Genomic DNA, 24,714 nt, shown 5'->3' on the forward strand with positions numbered 1-24,714 from the left:
TGATAAATAATTTTGGTCAGGTTTTACACATGGTATTCACTTGGCTTTAGGACGATGAACAGCATTCTGATCCTGGTTTACAAAATACTCAGATGATTTATCAGAGAAGAAATGTCTTCCTCCCTAATGTGAATGAAATTCCTTGCACCACTACCTTTGATAGCAGTAGATGCTTATTCTGGGTTTGACTGGAGTTTGCATGATTTCCCTGCGACAGCATGAGTTTCTTCTAGGTGCTCCAAAATCATCGCATATCCCAAAGACACACTGGCAGGTTAACTGGCTATTGGCTACTGACAGTCAAAGCGCTTGTGTAGGTTGACTCTGTGGTTAAGAAGGCATATGGTACATTGGCCTTCATTAATGGTGGGATTGAGTTTAAGAGCCAAGAGGTAATTATACAGCTATATCGGACCCTGGCCAGACACCACTTGGAATACTGTGCTTAGTTCTGGTCACCTCACTACAGGAAGGATGTAGAAAGTATAGAAAGTGTGCAGAGGCGATTTACAAGAATGTAGCCTGGATTGGGGAGCATGCCTTATGAGAATAGGTTGAGTGAACTGGAAGGTAAAGAGGAGAGTTAAATACCACCATAATGAGACATTATGGAGTATGCATACTCACAAGTGTAATTGCTGACCCTGATGTGCAGCTTGCCTGCTGGGGCATGTAGACCCCGCAGAGGGTCCATGGTTATGGTGGATTTTAATTTCTGTTGGTCCGGTTAGGATGAACATCAAGGCACAGAGCATTTGCAGCATGAATGGAGGGTACTTAGCGTATTAAATCTAAGCTGACTTTTGGCAAGTGCATGAAGCCAGTCCCATTGTACCCCCCCCCCTCTCTCTGTAGCCTAAAATATTTTTGTTTTCATATACTTGTCTGTTGCAAGCCATGATTGAATTTGCCTCCAGTATTCCTTGGCCACGTATTTCAAATTCTCGTCATCCATGATAAACATAACTAAAGGGAATGGGGAAGTCGAGCACTCCTGCGAGCTTGGTCTGCCACTCAATAAGTTTGCAGCTAATTGATCCAGGACTTAGCTTGAACTTCCTTATCCATTCCGTATGAAGCTCAGCTCTCCTATACTAAAAAATTTTGTTTAACATAGACTTAGATCCACTCAATAATATGCTGCCCAGATAGGAAATTCCAAAGATTTATGGCTCTGAAAGAATAGTTTTCTCCTTAACACTGTGTTAAATGGGCGACCACTTATTCTGAAATCCTGATTGTATCTTCCCTTAGATGGGGAAACATCCTCTCTTCACCCATCTTCTGAAGCCCCTTTGGAATCTCACTGTTTCAATAAAATCACCTTTTATTCTTCTAAACACCAATGAGTATACAGCAAACCTACACAAAATTTCTTCATGAAGCATCCCCTTCATTGCAGAAATGTTTGTATTAAAATAAGTGTATAAAATTGTGGAAATATTCAGTGATTCTGGCAAGATCTGGGGGAAGAGTGTAAATGACCTGATTAACTCCATTTCTCTACACTCGAATACTGGTTGAGCTGCTGGGTATTTCAAGTTCTTCCTATCTTTATTTCTGAATCCCAGCTTTTCAATTTTCAAGCAAGCCAGTGAATTTTATCTGAATTACTTCCAGTACAGATGCATCCCTTCCTAGATAAGGGGACTAAAATTCTATTTGTAGAACAAAAGGAGCCTTTCCTCGTATTGGAATGCGACCTTCACTTTACGTCTTCTGGATCTTGGCCTTACTGTCATGCAGATTCCCTTTATGTCTTCTATCTTAATTCTTCATAATTTTATTCAGATCCTCTTACAAACTTCCCTGTTTCAAGAACAAAGCCATATTTCCTCAATCTATCTATGTCATTATATGACCCTTCATCCTGGAATCATGTCAGTAAATCTCCTGCAGGCCTTCATATTCTTCCTAAAGAGTGGAATCCAGAAATGGACACAATTCCCCAGCTGAGGATGAACAAATATTCAACACAATTTCATCGTGACTTCATTGCTCTAGTACTCTATGTCTTGACTTGTAAATTTATTTTTCAAAGTTCTTACCTTCTCCAATAATTTTGCACAGATAAGCCTAGTTCTCTTTTCCCCTGCAGCTCCACTGGACTTGTGTCCCTTAATTTGTGTTGCTTCTTTTCACTTTGCCTATGAGAATGCAACACTTCATTTTATTAAATTTTATGTACCACTTACCTGTCTGTACTATCTGGTGAAGGGTCTTGACCTGAAATACCAACAAGTCCTTTCCCTCCACAGATGTTGCCTGACCTGCTAAATTCTTCCAGCATATTGTTCATTACCGCATATACCATCAGTCTGTCTATATTCTTTTGAAATCTATTAGAGTCCGTCTCTCAGATGAATGCCTTAATAAATATAGGTTTATTTTGATACAGTTATTTGCTTTTGATGAACTACTGATTCATTAATCACCCATGAGTGTGTGTTCCTTTTTGGGTAGGTCTGGCTTGATGCAGCCACACAAATCTTCTTCTCCTATGGACTAGGTTTGGGATCTCTTATTGCTTTGGGCAGTTATAATAAATTCCATAACAATGTTTACAGGTAAGTCACTTTAATGGAATTGCATTCAATTCAGTAGGAATACTTCTAATCAACTTTTACTGAAAGAGAGCTTATGGCTTGTTGTAATGGTTACATTTGTTTGTCAAGTTCACTTTCTGTAACACAGTCCAGCAGAGGTAACGAGATTTTCAATTTCTGACCTGGTAAGTAAAGTCTGAATGCATAATTAATCAGTTGTTGTAACACTTGAATATATTCCCTTGTGATTCTTGTTATTATTAAGGACTTTTTACAATCACTGACCTAAACTTTACAGAAAAGGTCTTTAACCTGAGATTAAAGTGGAAGGCAATGATCTCCTTGTAGATCAAAAATAAAAGGAAATAAAAAGAAGCAATGCCTTGTATTTATGCGGCAACTTTCATGTCCTTTCCAATGAAGCAGCATGAGTGTTGTTGCTGTTGAGGTACAAAAACTTCTATCGTTTTCGTGCTACTTTCTTACATCTATCGATATTAGGCACAGACACACAAACACATGCATGCTCACACAGACACGCACAAGATACCGGAGATAATTGGCTTCATTCACTGTTATTTTTTAAACTTTTGCAACATTCCATTGTACAGTACATAGAAATAATGCTGTGCTTGATAGAATTTCCAGATCATTGTGTGCCATTCTGTGATTATGTGATAAAATAAATTTATCAACCATCCCCAGAACTATCAGAAGACTGACATTTAATTCCACTATATGATTACATAAGAAAGTTTGGGGGAAGTGTTTAGTATTTATTTTCTATTATCATAGTATTTATAAAAGTAATAAATATTTTATGAAACCTGTCACTTCACATTCTCACAAGCCGTTCCCAAGGCAGTTTAATGCTCCTTTTTGGCAGCCTGGGTAGAAAACAGACAATGATATTGCCAGAGAACAGGTCTCCTGCATGGTCAATGGGGTACACGACAGTGCATAAGTCAGAATGATGGAAGGGCTATGGGGGGAATAAGAATGAAACATGGCAGAAAATATTTTTTTGAAGATCTAAAATAAATTTTCCAAATTAACACATTCTTAAAGATTAGCTTCGTATCAGTCACTGGAATAAAGATTAATTACATTTGAGATTATTTAAATGAATTCCATCTGTCTGCTTTATCTTCCAGAGATTGCCTCATAGTCTGCAGTATAAACTCCTGTACCAGCATATTTGCTGGATTAGTCATCTTCTCTGTCATTGGATTCATGTCCCACATCACAAATAAACCAGTAAGCGAACTTGCTTCATCAGGTAAGTAGAGATATTCATGTCAAGATCCCTGAAGGTCATTCCTAACTGCCTGTATGTAACAGAAGCCTCAAGCCTAATGCTTTAGATCAGGCCTGTTGTCACAGATATATGCCATGGCATTAGTTGTTCTCTGGCAACAGTACAATTAAGATAATAAATAAATAGTGGAAAAGAGGAATAGTGAGATAGTGTTTATAGATTCATATAGAAACCTGACAGAAGAGGGGAAGAAGCTGTTCCTATAATATTGTGTGGGTCTTTAGATCTGTAGGTATTTTTTAATATGCTGCATTTTGATATTGGGCTTCAGGAGTTGCTTCTATGTTACATGCATCAAGCTGATTACAACAAAATATGCAATAGGAACAACTTGTGTCTTTATTGCTGTTGCCAGTGTCTTGCTACTTATTGTATTAACCCAGGTATGGTATCCCATTCTCAGTAATTATCCATATTATTAGGACTTTAGAAAATAATAATAATAATAATCAGCAGGATGTCCTGGTCTAACAGAAATGACTATGTGATTAGCCTAATGGTGCCCACCATTGCAAAAATGGCGTGTTATACAATATCGGACAGCACAGCACAGGAACAAGCCTTTGGTCCACAATATTATGCTGAACTAATTAAGATAGTAATCAAATACAAAACTAAACTAATCCAATCTGTCTATACATATATTCTTCTATTTCCTGCACAATCATGTGCCAGTCAATGTGTTGCAGTGAGCGAATGAGGAGAACCCAAGTGCACAGAGATTGAGTTGGGGATGCTGGCACAGACATGAACGTTGAACAGCAGGAATCTTACACGGAGACGGGGTTTTCATGGAATATCTTGAAACTGGAGCTGAACTTGGAACAAACAGTTCTAAGCAGTTGAGAAACAAAGTTATCACATGGGAATAGACAAACAACCTGGCAACCAATGATAGTGACACCATCGTATTTATTTCCCAGTCTGTGATGAAAACCAGGTGTACTGTAATTGAGTAAACTAGCAGCAATTGGAGGTCTAATGACTGAAATTAGGGCATAATCAGGGAGAAAGGAGTGTTAGAGGGGAACAGCCAACTGGAACCATGACACAAAGAGCCTCTGTCATACTTGCCTCCATCAACAGCCCTGAGAGTACATTCCTGGCACTCTGTGAAAAAAATTGACCTGCACATCTCCTTTCAACCTACCCCCTCTCAACTTAAATACATGACTTCTGAAGTTAGAAACTTCAACACTGGGAAAAAGATACCAGCCATTGACATGTCCATGCCTCTCATAACCTTATAAACCTCTGTCAGGTCTCCCTTCGGCCTTCACTACTCTAGGGAAACAATATAGCCCAACTTCTTCTTAAAGAACATGCTATGTATCAGGCAACATCCTGGTAAACTTCTTTTGCACCTTCTCCGAAGCCTCATCATCCTTCTTATAATGGAGTGACCAGAACTATATGCAATGCCACCCTATCAATCTATGTAGACATTTACTCTGTCCATATGCAAAACTGATCTAAATCCTGCTGCATTCGTAGTCTTCCATGTTATCCACCCCACCACCAATTTTTCTATCATCGGCAAACTTACTAACTCACCCATCTGTGTTTTCATCCAGGTCCTTTACATATATCACAAAAAGCAGATGTCTCAGTACAGATCTTTGTGGAACACCATTCATTGTGGACCTCCAGCCAAAATAAGTCCCATCAACTAGTACCCTCCGTCTTTTAAGGGCAAGTTAATTCTGAATCCTAACAGCCAATCCACCCATGGATCCCATTCATCTTAATCTCTGGATGAGCCACTTCTGAGGGACCTTGTAAAACACCTTACTAAATTCCATGTAGAGAACATCCACAGCTTAACCCTCATCAACTGCCTTTGTCACCTCCTCAAAAGCTCAATCAAAATAGTATGATAACACAAAGCCATGCTAACTGTTCCTGATTAGGCCATAGTTTTCCAAATGCTTATAAATCCTATCCCAAGAACCTTCTCCTGTAACTTGTTTACCACTGGCGTGAAATTCACTAGTCTGTAGTTTCCAGGATTATCCCCATTTGCCTTCTTGAATAATGGAACAACATCAGCTACTCTCCAGTTTTCCAGGAGATCAGCTGTGCACTAGAGAAGGAACAAGTATATTGGTCAAGACCCTAGCAATCTTATATTTTGCTTTTTTCAATAACCTGAGAAATATCTCTTCAGACCCTGGGGATTTGCCCACCTTAATGTTCATTACCAGATCCAACACTACTCCCTTATCTATCTCAAGCAGCCTAGCAAATTGGCACATGACTCACTTATCTCCCTACATTCTAAGTCTGCTTTGTAAATACTGTTGCAAAGTACTCATGTAGGATCTCACCCACATCCTTCACTTCTAAGCACCTGTCTCCTCCTTTAGCCTTAAGTGGTCCTACCCATTCTCTTGTTGTCCACTTGGGAATCCTCATAATTCCACTTTCCAAGGATTTTTCATTACCGAGCTTAGCTTTCCTAATTCCCTTCTTGAGCTTTTCTCTGGCATTTTTTTTTTATAACTCTCAAGGGCTTTGTTTGAATTTATCTTCCTAAACCATACATACACTTCTTTATTTCTACTTGATTAAATACATCACCTCTCTCATTTTCCAAGGTTCCCTTACCTTGCCATCTCTGTTCTTCTTACTTCCTGGAACATACTTGTCTATAGTCTGTGCAATTAGTCTTTAAACACCCTCCATATATCAGTTGTGGATTTGCCCAAAAACAGCTGTTCCCAAAATAACTCCCTAGTTCCTTCCTAATACTCTCATAATATGCCGATGTCTCTCTAAATTTCTCCAAAGTAATGCCCTCCTGCTAGCTCCATAACTATTCTTATCTACAGCTAGCTTAAACCTTAACGAGTTGTGGTCGCTGACAGTCTTGTACTCCTGTTCCCCTGACCTGGAACATCTAATGATTAAGTGCCGACAATTCTGCTTAACAAGAGAAGTCTCCTCTGTGATCCTGACCACAGTTCACATACCCACAAAGGCTGATGATTTCAAGCAAGTACTGGTATTGAATATAGTAGTTAGCAAACAAGAAACAGCCAATCCCAATGCATTTCATGGGACTTCAATCAGGCTTGTTTGAAGAAACCTCTGCTCAATTATCATCAGCACATCACCCGCAGCACAAGGAATGCCATCGCACTTGACCACAGTTACACTATGATTAGGAATGCTTACTGTTCCATTTTGGGAAATCTGATGATTTGGCTGTTATCCTTCTACCTGCATAAAGGCATTGGCTAAAAGGCCAGACTCCAGAGATTAGGGCAATAAAGAGGTGGTCACAGGAGGCAGGGCAGTGGCCACAGGATTACTTTGAGTCGGTGGACTGGGCTGTGTTCAAGGACTCATCTGAAGATCTGAATGAATACACCATGGTTGCCATGGACTTTATGAAAACAGTTGTAGACGATTGTGGCCCCACAAAATTATTCAGACGTTTCCTCAACCAGAAGCCCCGGATGAACCAAGAGATTAGCCGTCTCTGAGGGCTAGATCAGTGGCATTCAGGTCTGGTGACCAAGTAAAACACAAGAGGTCCAGGTACAATCCTCTGGAAAGCCATCTAACACGCCAAGTGGCAATTCCGGACCTAACTTGAACCACTGAAGGATACTAAACAGCTGTGGCGGGGCTCGTATCACCTCCTACAAAGTGAAACCAAGCAACCAAGGTTTTGCTCCCAGATGAGCTCAATGCCTTTTATATTGACTTTGACCATCAAAGTATGCCGGCATGTTTAAAAACTCCCACAGCCCCCGACGACCCTACTGCTTTAGTCTCTGAGGCTGCTGTGAGAGCATTCTTTAGGAGGATGAACCCACGGAAAGCATCCAACTCAGATGGGGTACCTGGCTGAATACAAAAGACATGTGCTGAAGTATTCATCGATATCTTTAATCTCTCACTTTGGCTGTCTGAGGTACCCTCGCTTCAAGCTGGCTTCATTTAATAGAAGTGCCTAAGAAGAACATGGTAACCTGCCTCAATGAATATAAATCAGTAGCACTTATATCCACAGTGAATAAAGTGCTTTGAGAAGTTGGTGAGAAGTTGTCAGCATGGTAGCGTTTGGGCAGCACGGTAGCATAGTGGTTAGCACAACGCTTTACAGTTCCAGTGATCTGGGTTCAATTCCCGCAGCTGCCTGTAAGGAGTCTGTACGTTCTCCCCGTGACCGTGTGGGTTTCTATCTCTCACAGTCCACAGCCGTACCAGTTGGTAGGTTAATTGGTCATTGTAATTTGTCCTGTGATTAGGCTAGGGTTAAGTTGGCGGTTACTGGGCACCATGATGCGGAGGTCCAGAAGGGCTTACTCCCTGCTGCGTGTCAATTAAAAAAGAAACCATTTCAACATCTCTCTAACTTGCCTACAGTCACAACAGACATACAAACGCCGCAAGAACTTAGTAGGCCAGGCAGCATCTATGGAAAAAAGTACAGTCAACATTTCAGTCTGAGATGTCGACTTTACTTTTTCCTATAGATGCTGCCTGGCCTGCTGAGTTCCACCAGCATTTTGTGTGTGTAGTGAGACTAAGCAGCTGATTATTGACTACAGAAAGTCTGGAGGCCCATGAGCCAGTTCTCTTTGGGGGATCAGATGTGGAGAGGGCCAGCAACTTTAAATTCCTTGGTGTTATCATTTTAGACGATCTGTCCAGGCTCCAGCATGTAAGTGCAATTACAAAGAGAGCATGGCAGCGCTTCCACATTCTAAGAAGCTGCGAAGATTCAGCATGTCATCTAAAACTGACAAATTCCTATAGATGTGTGTTGGAGAGTATATTGACTGGTTGCATCATGGCATGTGATCGCCTTTCAAATGACAAAAAGTAGGGATAGAGCCCTGTCCATCACAGGTAAAGCCCTCCTCACCATTGGGCATGTCTATACAGAGCATCCATCATCAAGGACTGCCAGTACCAGGTTCAGGAACAGTGTCACCGCTCAACCATCAAGCTGTTGAACCAGAGAGGATAACTTCACTCATCCCAACATTGAAATGTTCCCACAACCAATGGACTCCCTTTCAAGGATTCTTCATCTCATGTTGTTGATACTTATTATTGCTATTTTGTTTATTGGTATTTACTGTGACTGCCAGCAAAAAAAAAAAACAACAAATCTCAAGGCTGTATATAGCACCATACTGTACGTATTTGATTATAAATTTACTTTGAACTTCGAAAGGTAGTCACCTGGTCAGGCTCATAACCCAACACCAGCCTAAGTATGGTCATTCCCCTTCTTCAGCTATTTACATGTTGATTTAGGAAAACCCTCCTGGATGCCCCATCTAGACCCGTTTTGCACCAAGGAGGTTCCAGTGTGTAATAGGGAAGTTGAAGTCAGCCACAGCAACACCCTGTTTTTACAACTTTCCATAACCTGCCTGTTCATCTGTTCCTCAATGTCCTAGTTGCTATTTGGAGTCAGTAGTATAATCCCATCAGACTGATCACAACTTTTTTTTAAGTTATTGAGTTGTAGTGATATAGACTCAGTGGATGAACTCTCTATTATGTTCCCTCTGAATGTAGCTGTGATATCACTCTTGATTAATAGTGTAATTTACCCCACCCCTCAACTTTACTTCCTTCTCTGCTTGCAACAGATAGAAGTTGGTGTGCAAAAAAAGGTGCCCAGTCTAAGAGTTATCATCTTAGTCACTTTTCTTGGGGTCGCAAGACCCTGTTGGACATTGGTGGAGTGGAATGCTGCAAGTCAAATTCATTGGATAGTTAGTGAATGGTGGGTGCAGATGTGTGTCATTGGACCAGGCCTCATGTTGCAGTGTTGCCTGCTTGCAGCCCCCCAGGGGGAGGCATCGGAGTCGGATACTCCACTGGAGTGCCAGGTGCAGAATGGTGAGCGTCTATATTGGAGTGCGTGTTGCCCCCTAGTGCCCCCTTTGCTCGGCAGAAGACAAGTTAAATTGTGCTCAACTGCAGACTGCTGCAACGTTCATGAACTTAGTGACTTGGACTATATGTCTTTTGTGACTTTATTTTACTGCTGTTTTATATGTGCTTTGTGTTGTGTATGACTTTTGGTACTGTGTTTTGCACCTTGGAGGAATGCTGTTTTGACTGTATTCATGGGTATTCACGTATGGTTGAATGATAATTAAACTTGAACTTCAACTTGAAATCCATCTTTTCTAAGATATCGAAACCATGAAATATTAAGCATCTGTTCCTGTCTTTCTCTTGGCCCAGTCTCTATTGTCACAAAACATCATAGTTCCATGTACCTATTGCATTTACCTATACTATTCCTAACATTAAAATACACACACTTCATATCTTTTATCCCATTGTGTCTTACTCGTAATGACATCTACCTTCCTTTCAATCCTTTCTTTTCTGACCTGGTGTTTTGGTTCCCATCCCCCTGCTAAACTAGAGTACACCCTCTCGAGCAGTACCATTGAATCTCCCTACCAGAATAAGGCTTCCCTCCAGTTCAGTTTCAACCTGTCCCTCTTGTACACATCACCCCTACCTCAGAAGATGTACCAATGATCCAAGAACTTGAAGTCCTATTCTCTTCACTAGTTTGCAGCCATACATTTATCTATTGTATCATTCTATTTCTGCCCTGCCCAGCACATGGTACTGAGAGTAATCCAGTGATTACTATTTTTGACCTGACTACCCGACCATGCTATGTCAGGGAATGATAATGAGCGGACCTCACACTTCAATGGATCGAATTAATGACTGTATAGTCCTCGATAAAATAAAATCTCACCTCAGTTACTAGGTCATACTCTGTTCTTGAGGCATGAAACCACCATCAGCACGAACAGAACAGACAGGAATTGCAGTATTGAACAGCCCAGGGTCAGTCATCTAAAATGCATGTGGACCATCAGCAGTGGAAAAGTTATACGTATATGCTCCCCTCCTTGATAAGGCTAGAATCCTTCCTGATATTTAAGCTGCCTAACTGCTTTGAAAATTACTCTGGTGGCCCTGGGCTGATGCTGCTAATGTGTCCCTGTCTCAGACCTCCCGAGCCCAAGTAAGGATCTTGACTGATGCAGACAAGTTTATCAGTCCAACTTGTACCAACAGCTGGGCCTCTGTACTGTTACTGTAAATTTTCTGTGGAGTAGATGCACGTCAGCAAGTTTTTCTCCTGCCTTGTAGCTCTGGATATGTGATTTCTTCCACAGGCCCTGGGCTCGCATTTCTTGCTTATCCACAAGCTGTGACACAAATGCAACCATCAGCTCTATGGGCCATTCTCTTTTTCTCCATGTTACTGATGCTCGGTCTTGATTCACAGGTTAGTATTGAAATTGTGTGAAGTAATAACTGTAATTTCTGATATGATACTAGTCATATATCCTCAAGAACAAAATGATAAATTTTCTTTTTTTTCCTTTACTTCTTTCCCGCCTTGCTCTTTTGATGAAGAAGTTGCGTGTGCTTTTCTGCTCTGGGTCATTAAGCTATGATGTTTATTTGCATGAGCCAGATCCTGAGTTATTACTTCCTGAAACATAAAAAAAATTGAACAAATCCTTCACCAGCATTTATGTGCATGCACCAAGATAGCAAGAATCATCAATTAGTGATCAGAATTGGGAACATCCACTATCCACTATCCCTTCATGTTTAATTTGCAGTGAAATTGTGCATTGTCTTGGCCCTAAATTGGGGAGGTTGTGGTTGTTGCTCGGCTATTAATCCAAAGATGAGAGTTAACATGACAGCTTGTAAGTTTTAATATTTTTACAAAATCCAGATAAAGTTGGTATAAAAGGCTGGTTTGCCTAAGAGTGGTGGATTGCCATAAAACTCTTAATTTTTTTTATTTGGGAAGGAAACCAGTAATCCTTACCTAGTCTAACATAAATATGAGTCCAGTTCCACAAGAATATGATTAACTCTTTACTCTAATTTGTTCATCAATTGACACTTCTGTGTTACATTAGGCAGATTGCTCAGATTTGCTGAAAGTTTGATTACTGAGGGGAGGTTACATATAAACAGTTTTCGTTTTCAAGAGTAGCTGTCTTTTGAACAACTCCTGAAGATACTTGCATTTCTGTAACTAAATGCCCGTCTTCAAGAAATGCTTTAAAATTTTACAGGAGAATTTGCGTACCTCGATTTCCACAGTCATATCTTCCATATCCCTGGAACTCCTATATACAGCCATTTCCTGAATTTTCATGGCCTGTATATGTCAGATGGTAGAATAATGCAAAGAGACACCACCAGAAATAAACAAAATGAAGAGCTGGAGGAAGAATGCCACAGCACGGCAACCTGGGACCACCTCATGACTCCAGAAAGCCCTTTTACTTTCTACTTATGACTTCACGAAAATCCAAATCCGAATATGTATATTGCATATACTCCAGTAATAACTTCAAAGTACTTATACACTTTGCAATCTTTTTCCAGACCAGGTTAAATAGTTGGTGTTTGAATATCCATGAGCTGCATCTCCCTTTCTTCTTAGAGTATGGGAAAGTGGGAATCTTACAGAATTTTGCATGTTGAAAATAATCAAGTTGTCGAGCCAGCTGAATGATGCAGCGGTAACATTGCTAACTAGCCATCCCAACCCTAATACACCTGTGGACAGACTGTGCACTAATATTTTATATGCAGCTTGAAGTTGATTAGCACTGTTGAATGCTGCCTATGTTATGTGAAATTTTAAACCCTACATGAATATATTCCTGCATCACTCAGGTCACGACCTTCTCAATAATCATAATTTTCTCCTTAGGTTCTTTTCTTGTACTTCTCTGGTGTAGGCATCCTGTTGTATTATGATGAGCTTGAGCAATTAATCTCTTTCTGACTTCCTGCCTTACCAGTTCTTCATATTAATTCCCTTACAATTCTGTATTGAACATTCACATGAATATTCAATACAGGAATCTTCTGGAATTACTTCCTGGAAATAATTTGGAAGACGTGTAGTTCGGGCGGTTGATGGTTAGGATGAGTTATTCTCTGATCTTGGCAATTTACTTGCAAACGTTTACTTGTCTCCTCGCATGGGGACAAAATGTTTGCAAGTAAATTGCAAACCTAACCCAACCAGAACTAATTCCTGATAAAGAATTTAATAAAAATAATGACTTTACTTTTCATGAGCCGACTGTTGATGTTGTTCCCATTCTGTTTTCAAGTTCTGCACAGTGGAAGGGTTTGTTACTGCCCTAATGGACGAATATCCTAGAAGTCTGCGATCTCATAAAAAGCTGTTCATTGCTCTGGTGTGCATCATTTCATACCTCATTGGATTAAGTAATGTTACTCAGGTACATTTGAAATAAATGTCTCATTTGTACTGTTCCAGCTTAAATAAGTGTAGACTTCTCTACAGCTCAAGTGTGCTTTGGTCAGAACTGAGTCCATAATAGGATATTTTCAAATTGTACTTCATGCTCTTTCAGGTTAGTTTTGTGACTCATAAACCTTTTTGAGTCTTGCTTCAGTATCCAGGTACTTACCCATGAATGATAGCAAGGGTCAGGTGAGAAATAAAGCATTTTATCTCATGCATTTTAAATAAGCTCAGAAGGTTAGCCCTAGTGCAGTGGATTGGCATTTTGGATTTGGGATATTACCTCTTTTTGACTGATTTTGACAATTTTGTGGTGATATGATAAATTATCAGCAGATTTGAGCTGTAGTTTAGGATCCATTTATATGTTCTTAAGATAGTTCATGTAGACCAACTGATAATCAGTGGAGATGAAATAATTGAATCTGCTAATCTAGATGTAAATATTGCTGTACTACCCACTTCTCAAAACATCTATTCCCTGTTAAGAAAATAATTACTCAAAATCTGCTGGTCATAAACTCCAGCTCTGATAGATGAGTGACTTAATCCCAGGGACCTGGAGCACAACTTACAATCGGGGGGTCATCCACCCATCGGGTCTTTCAAACTCCCATGAAAACCCTCCATCTGTAATTCAAATCCTGTAGATTTTCTCATTTTTAAATTTTCATCTTCTTTTAAGGGCTTGAAGTGTATTAAAACCCAAACTGTTTCCAATCCTTATATAGAACATTACTCTGATTTTGATCTAGCATTTGCCATATTTTATGGCAAATTAAGTCAAAATATCAGGTGAACAATTTCTCAAGCAGTGAGTTCTCTCATAACTAGGTATGGCTTATCAAGGATAGGTATTCCATTCAGAACAATTTCCTTACAATTTTCCCTGTAGCCTTGTAGTTTATCCAGTTCTCTTAAGAAAACTGATGAACTTGGTTTCCATTACCTTTACAGGTAGTGAAAGCCACTGTAAACAATTTGTTTAAGGTGTATTACATGGTGGCCTGAAATAACTTTTCCATGAATGTCCGCTTCCTCCCTGTGAACATGAGGTTGACTTTGTGTTTGGTCAGAACTTGGTGAAGTAAGTTATCCCCACATTGTGTTGCTCTGTAGCTTACAACGACACTCCATTTCACTAGCAAAACAGAAACGGATTATTGAAACTACTGCCGTGTAAAATGAATCAATGGCCTACTATTTATACTGCTGGGTAAGCTGTGCCCATGTAAAGAACCATATTCATAAGTTGTAGCTCCTGGAATGGTTACATTCTAGCTGCTAGACATGGGCGTGTTCCCTTGGTTTTGTGTTTGTGGGTTTTTCAGTGTTGTTAGTGGGTTTCATTGTTGGTTAATGATGTCAATTAATAAATAGACATTTTTTCTTTTGAGTTCTACCAATTATTGAATTTTCTGTCCCAAAGCACAACTGTATTAGCAGCTTTTGTATTCTAGTATGACTATGGTTGTCCTATATTCGAAACTTGCATTTCTGAATGTTGTTTCTCTTCTGAATACAGGGTGGCCTCTATGTGTTCAAAATGTTTGACTATTATTCTGCCAGTGGGATGTCCCTGCTCTTTCTGGTTTTCTTTGAGACTATCTCAATATCTTGGTTTTATGGTTAGTAGCTGCTTTAAATTTACCCGGTTCTCTTATTATTTAGAAACAGAACTGAATGTGATAGATTTCCATGTGACGCCTTTTATTCTCTCCCAGGAAGCTAGGTAAAAGAATATGCACTCAGTGGCTGCTTTATTAGGTATCTATACGCCTGCTCGTAGTGCAAGTATCTAACTTGCAAATCATGTGGCTGCAACTCAATGTATAAAAGCACGCAGACATGGTCAAGAGGTTCAGTTGTTGTTCAGACCAAACATGAGAATGGGGCAGAAAAATGATATGAATGACATTGCCCGTTGAATGATTGTTGGTGCTAGATGGAGTGATTTGCATATCTCAGAAACTTCTGATTTCCTGGGATTTTTACAAACAAATGTCTCTAGAGCAGGGCTTCCCAAACTTTTTCTTGCCATGGACCAATACCATTAAGCAAGGGGTCCATGGACCACAGGTTGTGAACCTTTGCTCTAGAGCTTACAGAGAAAGGTGCAAAAAAACGAAAAAAAAAAGTGAGCAGCAGTTCTGTGGGTGAAAATGCCTTGCTAATGAGAGAGGTCAGAGCAGAATGGAAAGACTGGTTCAAGTTGATAGGAAGGTGACAGTAACTCAAATAAACCATACAACAGAGAATGCAGAAGAGAATACATTAACAGTTGAAGTGGATGGACTACAGCAGCAGAAGAACATGAACATACACTCAGTGGCTACTTTATTATGCTACAGGAATGGCCAATTAATGGCCAATTAAATGCAAGATATCTACATCAGTAATATCAGTTGCTCAGAGACTATGGCTTTAGAACAACAAGCTGTGAGGATGATTATCAAAAGGAAAGCAGATCCAAATTGAGATTCTCACATTCTTTCCTTCATACATCACAGCATTTAATTGTGAAGAGCACTGAACCAAATCATCACTAACTCACTATTCTCAGGATCCAGGGAGTGTAATGCTACAAAAAAGGTCTGACAGACCAAGAAAGATTCAGATAGAAAAATCAATTTTAAGTTTTTTTTCTAGGTTATCTTTCTTATATAACTAAACCAGTGAAATTTGTATCAACTTGATACTGGTAGTGGCTATGTCACTTGGATAACAAAGTCAAAGGTTATACTGGCAAATGGTCCAAATTTGGCTGGAAATGAGAAGAGGCTGTTGGGACAAAGAGGCAAGTATGTGGCTAATGAGAGAGAACTCAGCTAGATTCCCTTTGCTTACAATCACTGGGAATTACTGCTGATGTTATGTGTTTCAGCAACGGCGATTGCACAGCAGGGAATTGCAGTCTCTGGATCCCTCGGGTTTGCCTGCTTTCTGACCGCTCTTTATAAAATTGCCTGGGAAGGTTTGTGAAAAGTTTGTGAATGTCATGTGCTATTTCTTCAGTAATGTTACGTATTATTTGTGTATCACTGTTATTTATGCCTCTATACAGTAAACATACAAAACTGAAACGTACTGAAGCAAAACATTAGAGCAGAAGCACAGTTTGGGCAATGTGCCCTAATGAGTGTTCTTTAAGCAGATTCAAAATGTCTACCCTTGATTGCTTGTGTTAAAGCTCATTATAGCATATGTATTATGTATTCGGTTCTGAAATTCAGTTCTAATGACTTAAATGGAACTCCATTTCAGTAGAGGAGTACAACAGTGTACGCTATTATATGCGCTTAGCACATGAATCCAAAGATGCAATTCTATGCATAACAAAGCAAAAACTAAGTGAACTGCCAGCAAAAATTCAGCTTGAGACACTTGTTAGAAACAGTCATGACAAGGAACTAAATATAGCAGGTTATTAAGTCAACAGGTAAGAGAAGTAAAATGATTGGAAGTGCAGTAGTGGGTACAGATTTATAGACCAGTAATAACAGAGGATATAATGGGTGGTCAGAAGGTGAGGGAGACTTTTCGGATAGAATTAAATAGAATAGAACGTAGTATAAGATAATAAACCTAATTCTGATTCTGAAAACTGAAATAGATTTAGCTGAAATTTTTGGTGGCTTGGTAACAACTATGAAACTGTGGAATATGAAAATGAAGTGATTAGACAACTGTGTAGAAAGATCAATATTTTATTAACGGGAAATGCCAGAAATGTAAATTTAGAATAGATTTCTTTTTAATTTCTATTATGGGATATCAGAATTGGAGAGAAGACCAACATTAATTGACAATCACTAATTATCCCTGAACTGAGTAGGGAAATTAAGAGTCCATCAGTGCCTAGATTCAAATGTCAGCCAGTCCACAGGAAGTTCAATAGTTTGTATTTCATGAAGAAACTGGTAGAACGCTCTTAAAAGCCCTAATCCCATTGAATAAGGGTACAGGCTTGTGACTGTCCTGTTTCTATATTCCGACATTTCTATGAATTTCAGGGATTTGATCCAAGGTCCAAAGGAGGATTTGAATAGGCATCAGCATGGTGGCCTGTCATTGCATCTTTGATCAAATGCACCATTGTTGTTTATAAAAAATGTTCAGAAACTTTCTGCATTAAGTCTGAGAGTCAAGCATTTGCTAAAAATTAGATATAACTAGACCTTCAAATAAAACTGATTCATGTTAAAGGAAACTGAAACAATATAAATGGAAATATATTTTGATTTTGTTGACAGGAGTAAACAGATTTTATGAAAACATTGAGGAAATGATTGGGTACAAGCCTTGCATTTGGTGGAAGCTTTGCTGGGTGTACTTTACACCCATTATAATTCTGGTAAGACAAAGACATTTTTGGTATTCTTACAAACAAGAGCATTCAAAGACAGAAATGCATTAAAGTGATGTTCTTGTTCCTTGGAGCAGTGTAAAAGCATGAATACATGTGAAAATGTAAGTATAATGCAAGAAACCTTCTTTACTATTCATTATTAATTTCATTGCCTTATCAGCATTGTGTATGCTACATCTTACCCCGAAACTATCAACCTTTAGCTTTATGATCCCTGAGGAGGACAAGCATCCTGTCAGTATTTACCTATCAAGGCCTTATAGAATTTTAAGCATTTCAATAGATCATCTCTCATTCTTCCAATGCACATTCCAGAGAGTGTCTGTCATCCTGCTAATATTTTCCATATAAGACACCTTGTGCTAGAAGGCAACATAGTGAACCCTCTGTGAAAAGCTTTGCCCCTGTTTAATTCAGGAGCATCTCATACAGGGATGATTCTCATCAACCACCCTATACAACAACAGTACAACATTCCTGCCTTTATACTCAATTTCTTTCAGAATAAAGGCCCTTCTTGTTACCTGCAGTCCTACATTTCTGTGTTTTATGGATTGAAGAAATCCAGGCACTCCTGCACCATTTAAACAACACTCTTATTTATTTTCCTTACAGAGTGCATAATTCACAATTCCCTACATTATATACATGATTTAATAAATTATTCCCAATGTCATGGGCTGTTGCCTTGTGCAAAAGTCTTCTATGTTAGAGCTTACCGAATGCCTTTTGGACATCACATATGCAACATTTCCCTTTATTCACTCTGCTAATTAATTGAATAAATTTAATAGACTAATAAGTATCCCTCTCAAAACAATGATAACATCAAAATTAACCTATAAATGCTTTCGCTTTGCCTAAGCTCCTGGTGAACTAAAGTAATCTATCCTTGTGTGCCTCTACGTTATTTTGTTTTAGTTTGGCATTACCTTAGTATTTTCTTGCAATAGTGAATATGCCTTGCAGAGAAAATGCTTGTGCTGATTAAACCATTGCCCTGGGCTTACTGTGACTTCAGGAAAGGAAAGGAAAGGAAAGGAAAATTAGGGAGGAGGTTAGGTTTTTAACAAAACTATGTACAATACATGAATATGATGTCCTTAACTGGTGGATTGGAAGTGTCCAGGGTATCTAAACTTCAGGACTTCAGCACAGGGTATAGTAGGAGGAAGATATTAGAGTGGTAGCAATGATCTGGTTGTAGATAGTTGTAACATGCCAAGTAAATTTTACTATTTTTATGGGCAGGAAGTAAATACTGAAATAGCTTCTGTTATTCATTATACAGTCAAGAATGCCTGGGATCCTTTGATGTTTTTTTTAATTCCCAATGTGAATAAAGGAAGAACTGTAAATAACTTAGAAAGCTACTCTGGATCTAGTTAAACAAACTTGTCCCCACAAGACAATTTTTGTCTATGCACCATCTAATGCTTTGTACTTACAATGCTGACATCACTGGAATGGCTTTGAAAATCCCCTGCACCCTCATGAGTCTTGTCTTCAAAATTTTCTGTCCTTTCTTTAAGAAATTACTTGCTAATCCAAAAATGCCAATGAACAATGGCATAAGTAGTGTTTAGATAATGGGGTAAATCAAGTTAAATTTGCCCATTCTCACCGAGACTCATAAATGCACCTGACTATAATTAACTATGACATTCCTAGGAGTGCACGTCTCTTATGGTCCCAAAACATATTTTATCAATCAGGAAAGCTCGTCAATGCCTCTACTTGCTGCAGAGGCTGAAGAGAGCTGGACTCTGCACATCTATACTCACATCATTCTACAGATGCGCATTTGAAAACATCCTAACATTGTGTCACTACATGGTACGGAAACTGCACTGTGGTGAAGAGGGAAGATCTACAATGGGTCGTAGAAGCTGCTCAATGCTTCACTAGCAGTAACCTATCTGCCATCAACATATACTGTAAATATAGAAAGGTGCCGGAAAAGGCCCAATAACATCATGAAGGATCCAAACCACCTTCTACATGGAATGTTTCTCTCACTCCAATCAGGGTGGAGGCTATATAGCAATCACTCTAGGGCCACCAGACTCAAAAATAGTTACTCTCCCCAAACAGTAAGGCTTATTAACACCTCCACCAACTAACCCATCTCTACGCACACCCAACCACCTCTACTTTTCTGTCGGTCACCTTATAGACGGACACTACTATGCCTAGTATCACTTTATAGACATACAATCGATCTATGTATATCATCTATCCCCCTTGGTCCATTACAATGGTGCACTCTACATACTACTCTTCTGTGTTACTTGATAGGCTAATGAGTGATGGAAATTGCAGATATAGTGGGGCTTTTACTATCCCTTCACTTTGCCCCAAAGTGTTTCATTGTAAGTAATCTATTTCTATAACAGGCAGTCATTGCTGTATTCCAGAAAATACTGCCATCAGTGTGAAAATAGCACAATCCCATAAATGGCAGAGCATTATAAGACCATAAGACCATAAGGTATAGGGGCAGAATTAGGCCATTTGGCCCATCAAGTCTGCTCTACCATTTCATCATGGCTGATCCAATTTTCCTCTCAGCCCCAATCTCCCACCTTCATACCCTGACCAGTCAAGAACCTATCAAGCTCTGCCTTAAATATACATAAAGACTTGGCCCCCACAGCACCCTGTGGCAATAAATTCCACAGATTCACCACTCTCTAGCTAAAGAAATTCCTCCTCATCTCCATTCTAAAAGGACGTCCCTTCTGAGCAAGTGTACTCTGGTCTTAGACTCTCCTACCATAGGAAACACCTTCGCCACATCCAGTCTATCAAGACCTTTCACCATTTGGTAGGTTTCAATGAGGTCACCACTCATTCTTCTGAATTCAAGTAAGTACAGGCCCAGAGTCATCAAACAGTCTTCATATGACAAGCCATTTAATCCTAGAATCATTTTGTGAACCTCTCTTGAACTCGCTTTAGTTTCAGCACATCCTTTCTAAGGGGCCCAAAACTGCTCACAATACTCTAACTGAGGTTTCACCAGTGCTTCATAATGTTTCAGCATTACATCTTTGCTTTTATATTCTAGTCCTCTTGAAATGAATGCTAACGTTGCATTTGTCTTCTTTGCCACAGACTCAACTTGCAAATTAACCTTTAGGAAATCCTGTGCAAGCCCCTTTCTGCTTCAGTTTTTTTAATATTTTCTCTCCATTTTGAAAATAGTCAACCCTTCCATTTTTTCTACCAAAGTGGATGACCATACACTTACTGACACACTATTCCATCTGCCATTTTTGTTCATTCTCCTAATCTATCTAAGTCCTTCTGTAGCCTCTCTACTTCCTCAAAACTACCTGCCCCCCAACCTATCATCATATTGTCTGCCAACTTTGCAACAAAGCCATCAATTCCATCATCCAAATCATTGACATATAACGTAAAAAGAATTGTCCCAACACAGACCCTGGTGGAACACCACTAGTTACCGGCAACCAACCAGAAGAGGGTCCCTTTTTTCCCACTCTTTGCCTTCTACTGATCAGCCACTGCTTTATCCACGCTAGAATCTTTCCTGTAATACCATGGGCTCATAGCTTGTTAAGCAGCCTCATGCGTGGCACCTTGTCAAAGGCCTTCTGAAAATCCAAGTACACAGCATCAACCAATTCTCTTTTATCTAACCTGCCTGTTATTTCTTCAAAGAATTCCATCAGCTTTATCAGGCAATATTTTCCCTTGGGGAAACCATACTGACTATGGCCTATTTTATCTTGTGCCTCCAAGCTCCTTGAGCCTCATCCTTAAATGATTGACTCCAACATCTCCCGAGGCCAGACTAACTGGCCTATAGTTCCTTTTCTTCTGCCTCTCTCCCGTCTTAAAGAATGGAATAACATTTGCAATTTTCCATTCTTCCAATTTTTCTTTCCAGAATCTAGTGATTCTTGAAAGATGACTACTAATGCTCCCATGATCTATTCAGCCACCTCTTTCAGAACTCAGGGCTGTACACCAACTGGTCCAGGTGACTTATCTACCTTCAGACCTTTCAGTTTCCCAAGAACCTTCTCTGCAGTTAAGGTAACTTCACACACTTCAGGACCCTTGACATTTGGAACTTCCACTATACTGCTAGTGTTTTCCACAATGAAGACCAATGCAAAATACTTATTCAGTTTGTCTGCTATTTCCTTGTCCCCCATTATTACCTCTCCAGCATTGTTTTCCATTGGTCCGATATGCACTCTTGCCTCTCTTTTACACTTTATATTTCTGAAGAAGCTTCTGGTATCCTCTTTAATGTTATTGGCTAGCCTACTTTCGTATTCCATATTTACCTTCTTAATAACTTTTTTAGTTGCCTTTTGTTGGTTTTTAAAAGCTTCCCAATTCTCTAACTTCCCTCTAATTTTTCCTCTATTATTTACCCTCTCTTTGGCTTTTATATTGGCTTCAACTTCTCTTGTTAGCCACAGTTATGTCATCTTTCCTTTAGAATACCTCCTGTTTGGGATGTACCTGTGCCTTCCAAATTGCCTTCCAAATCTGTGCCTTCCAAATTGCTTCCAGAAATTCCAGCCATTGCTGTTCTGCTGTCATCCCTGCCAGTGTTCTTTTCCAATCAATTCTGTCCAATTCCTCTCTCATGGCTCTGTAATTCTCTTTACTACAGTGTAATACTGATACATCTGACTTTAGCTTCTCCTCAAATTTCAGGGTGAATTTGATCATATTATGATAATTTTTCTCTTAGGGTTCTTTTACCTTAAGCTCTCTAATCAATTCCTGCTCATTACACAACACCCAATCTAGAATAGCTGATCCCCTGGTGGGCTCAACCATGAGCTGCTCTAAAAAGCCTTCTCATAGGCATTCTAGAAATTCCCCTTCTGGAATCCAGCACCAACCTGCATATAGGACCCCCCCCCCCCCCCACCATGACTATTGTAACATTGCCCTTTTGGCATGCATTTTCTATCTCCCACTGTAATTTCTAGCCCACATCCTTACTACTGTTTGGGAGTCTGTATCAAAGTCTTTTTACCCTTTATATTCTACCTCATAATTCAGTTCCAATAAGGTCAATGAATTGAGTTGCAGAAGTGGAGGACTGCATTGCTATGGAAGAAGTTTCTATCACTTTTTGATTATCCCTATAGGATCTACTGGATAGGCTGATAAGACAAGTTAATTTAAAGTATGTTTAAAAAGATGTCACCTCCTCCAGTCCTGACGAAGGGTCTTATCCCAGAATGTTCACTTTTTATTCCTTTCCATAGATGCTGCTTGACCTGTTGAGTTCTTCCAGCATTTTGTATGTGTTGCTTTGGATTTCCAGCATCTGTGGAATTTGTCTGTGTGTGCGTGGTACCTGATTTGTCTGTCTAATGTATCTCCAGTGGGATTTTGACACTAGATTTAGAGACCAGAGTACTAGCACTGGTCAAATTGATTTACAAAAGGCATATTCTCTGTATTGATGCTGGGATCATGGTTGTGATGGATTTATCTTCTAATACTGTTTTGTCCCTGCTTTCCAGGGCGTATTTCTCTTCAGTGCTGTTGAAATGTCACCACTAACCCTTGGGGATTACATTTACCCCAAATGGGGACAGGGGATTGGCTGGTTCATGGCACTTTCCTCCATGATCTTTATCCCAGGTTACATGGTCTATATGTTTTTCACCACCAAAGGAACCCTTGTACAGGTATGGAGAAACCATCTGGAAAACAGCATAAAACCTCACACTTATACTCATTCTGGTTATCACATTATTTCATTAAAAAGAATTCAAAGCAACTGCTTTTCACTCATGTGAGTGCTGCATTTTAACCTGGGCTGGTGACGAGGTCCTTAGCATTAAATGACAAGCAAGGAATAGCCTAACAGTACTTGAACCAATCATGATGATTCAGTAATAATTCTAAATGGTTATGTTCACACAAATATGGTTCAATGGTTCCATCTAATATCAGAAAATGTATACCATATACAGCCTGAAATCCTTACTCTCCACAGACATCCTCAAAACAGAAGGAAAACCTCAAAGAATGAAAGGCAGAGAAAAACATATCTGAAAGCCCCCAAAAGCACAAGCAGCAGTAAGCAACATCAAGCCTCCCCCCCTCCACTTATTGTAGCATGAAGTATCAGCATTCCCACCACCCACCATGCAAACAACTTCAAAGTCCCCAAAGAGAGACCATGGCCTACAGTACATCAAAAACTAACTGTTTGATGCACCATCAATAACGGGAGGTGAACGATAGGCTTTTATTAGCTGCAAGAGATCACGATTAGCAGCAAGCGACCACCACACAGTATCCTGGAGACTGAGGGGGGAGCAGTGCCTCCAACCGCCTTTATACAGGGGTCTGTGGGAGGAGCCACAGGAGCAGTCAGCAGAGGGGCATGTCCAGTCAGGTATATGTAGTTCACCACACTGTTCATCCGGACATTTCAACATCCCACAGGGCCTCTCTTTCACTAACAAGGGAGAGACAGCTATCATTCCTCCTACAGTGACAGGGAAGACAAGCAGACGCTATTTTGACATTACCTTCAATCTGAAGCATTGCTTTTATTTTGAGTTCCACGACTTGAGAATCAGCAGCAAACTCTCGCTCACCATTGAGAGAAAGAGTGATCCTTCCTGGTGAAGAACACCTGACTTATGGACACCCCGTATGTAACAAGCATTGAATTAGATTGCCCAATTAAACAGGGGCTTGTCTGACTGAATTTGGAGACCAGCGGGACGGATGGGGGGGGGGTGGAATTGTCAGCGTTGCGGGCATCTTTCAGTTGGGAATGGTGCATTTCCAATGTCCTTTCTATCCCTAACCCCGTGAGCCACAACAATCGACAGCTGTGTTTGAGACGAACGGAGCCGGGAGCCGGGAGCATTGAGCAGATCCACTTGCTTGCTCCCCGAGTCAATGAGGTGGGCCCGTTCTTTCTGCACTTGCTCACTTACCCATTATGTCTGCTTTTGTAATCCCTTCTTATACACTGGCTTAGTTAGCTTCTCAACTTATGAACAACTCAGGTTATGAACAATGATCGTAACCCAGAACCCTATTGTACTGTATATGTACTATGTGAGGACATATAGACTTGACAAAGCTTGACAGTGGTCTGGTTTTAGGTAAGAATTATGTGCAGAACTGATGA

The 24,714-nt window shown here is 39.8% G+C and overlaps 2 protein-coding genes across 12 annotated transcripts in view; one reads left to right on the forward strand and one right to left on the reverse strand.

Moving 5' to 3' along the window:
- LOC132398553 (uncharacterized) overlaps positions 1 to 24,714 on the reverse strand; it is an 87,366-nt gene that overhangs the window by 58,963 nt on the left and 3,689 nt on the right. The window lies entirely within an intron of this gene.
- Positions 1 to 24,714, forward strand: part of LOC132398551 (sodium- and chloride-dependent GABA transporter 1-like) — a 39,683-nt gene that overhangs the window by 13,993 nt on the left and 976 nt on the right. For 3 of the 5 annotated variants that reach the window (XM_059978172.1, XM_059978173.1, XM_059978175.1), the window contains exons 7-13: positions 2,464 to 2,567; positions 3,701 to 3,825; positions 11,049 to 11,161; positions 13,029 to 13,160; positions 14,712 to 14,814; positions 17,440 to 17,540; positions 23,081 to 23,248. In XM_059978172.1, the coding sequence (XP_059834155.1) occupies positions 2,464 to 2,567; positions 3,701 to 3,825; positions 11,049 to 11,161; positions 13,029 to 13,160; positions 14,712 to 14,814; positions 17,440 to 17,540; positions 23,081 to 23,248 (846 nt within the window). The remainder of the gene's footprint in view (positions 1 to 2,463; positions 2,568 to 3,700; positions 3,826 to 11,048; positions 11,162 to 13,028; positions 13,161 to 14,711; positions 14,815 to 17,439; positions 17,541 to 23,080; positions 23,249 to 24,714) is intronic. The other 2 variants (XM_059978176.1, XM_059978177.1) reach the window with 2 other exon arrangements.

This window comes from Hypanus sabinus, chromosome 8 (genome assembly GCF_030144855.1).
Source record: "Hypanus sabinus isolate sHypSab1 chromosome 8, sHypSab1.hap1, whole genome shotgun sequence".
NCBI classification, from domain to species: domain Eukaryota; kingdom Metazoa; phylum Chordata; class Chondrichthyes; order Myliobatiformes; family Dasyatidae; genus Hypanus; species Hypanus sabinus.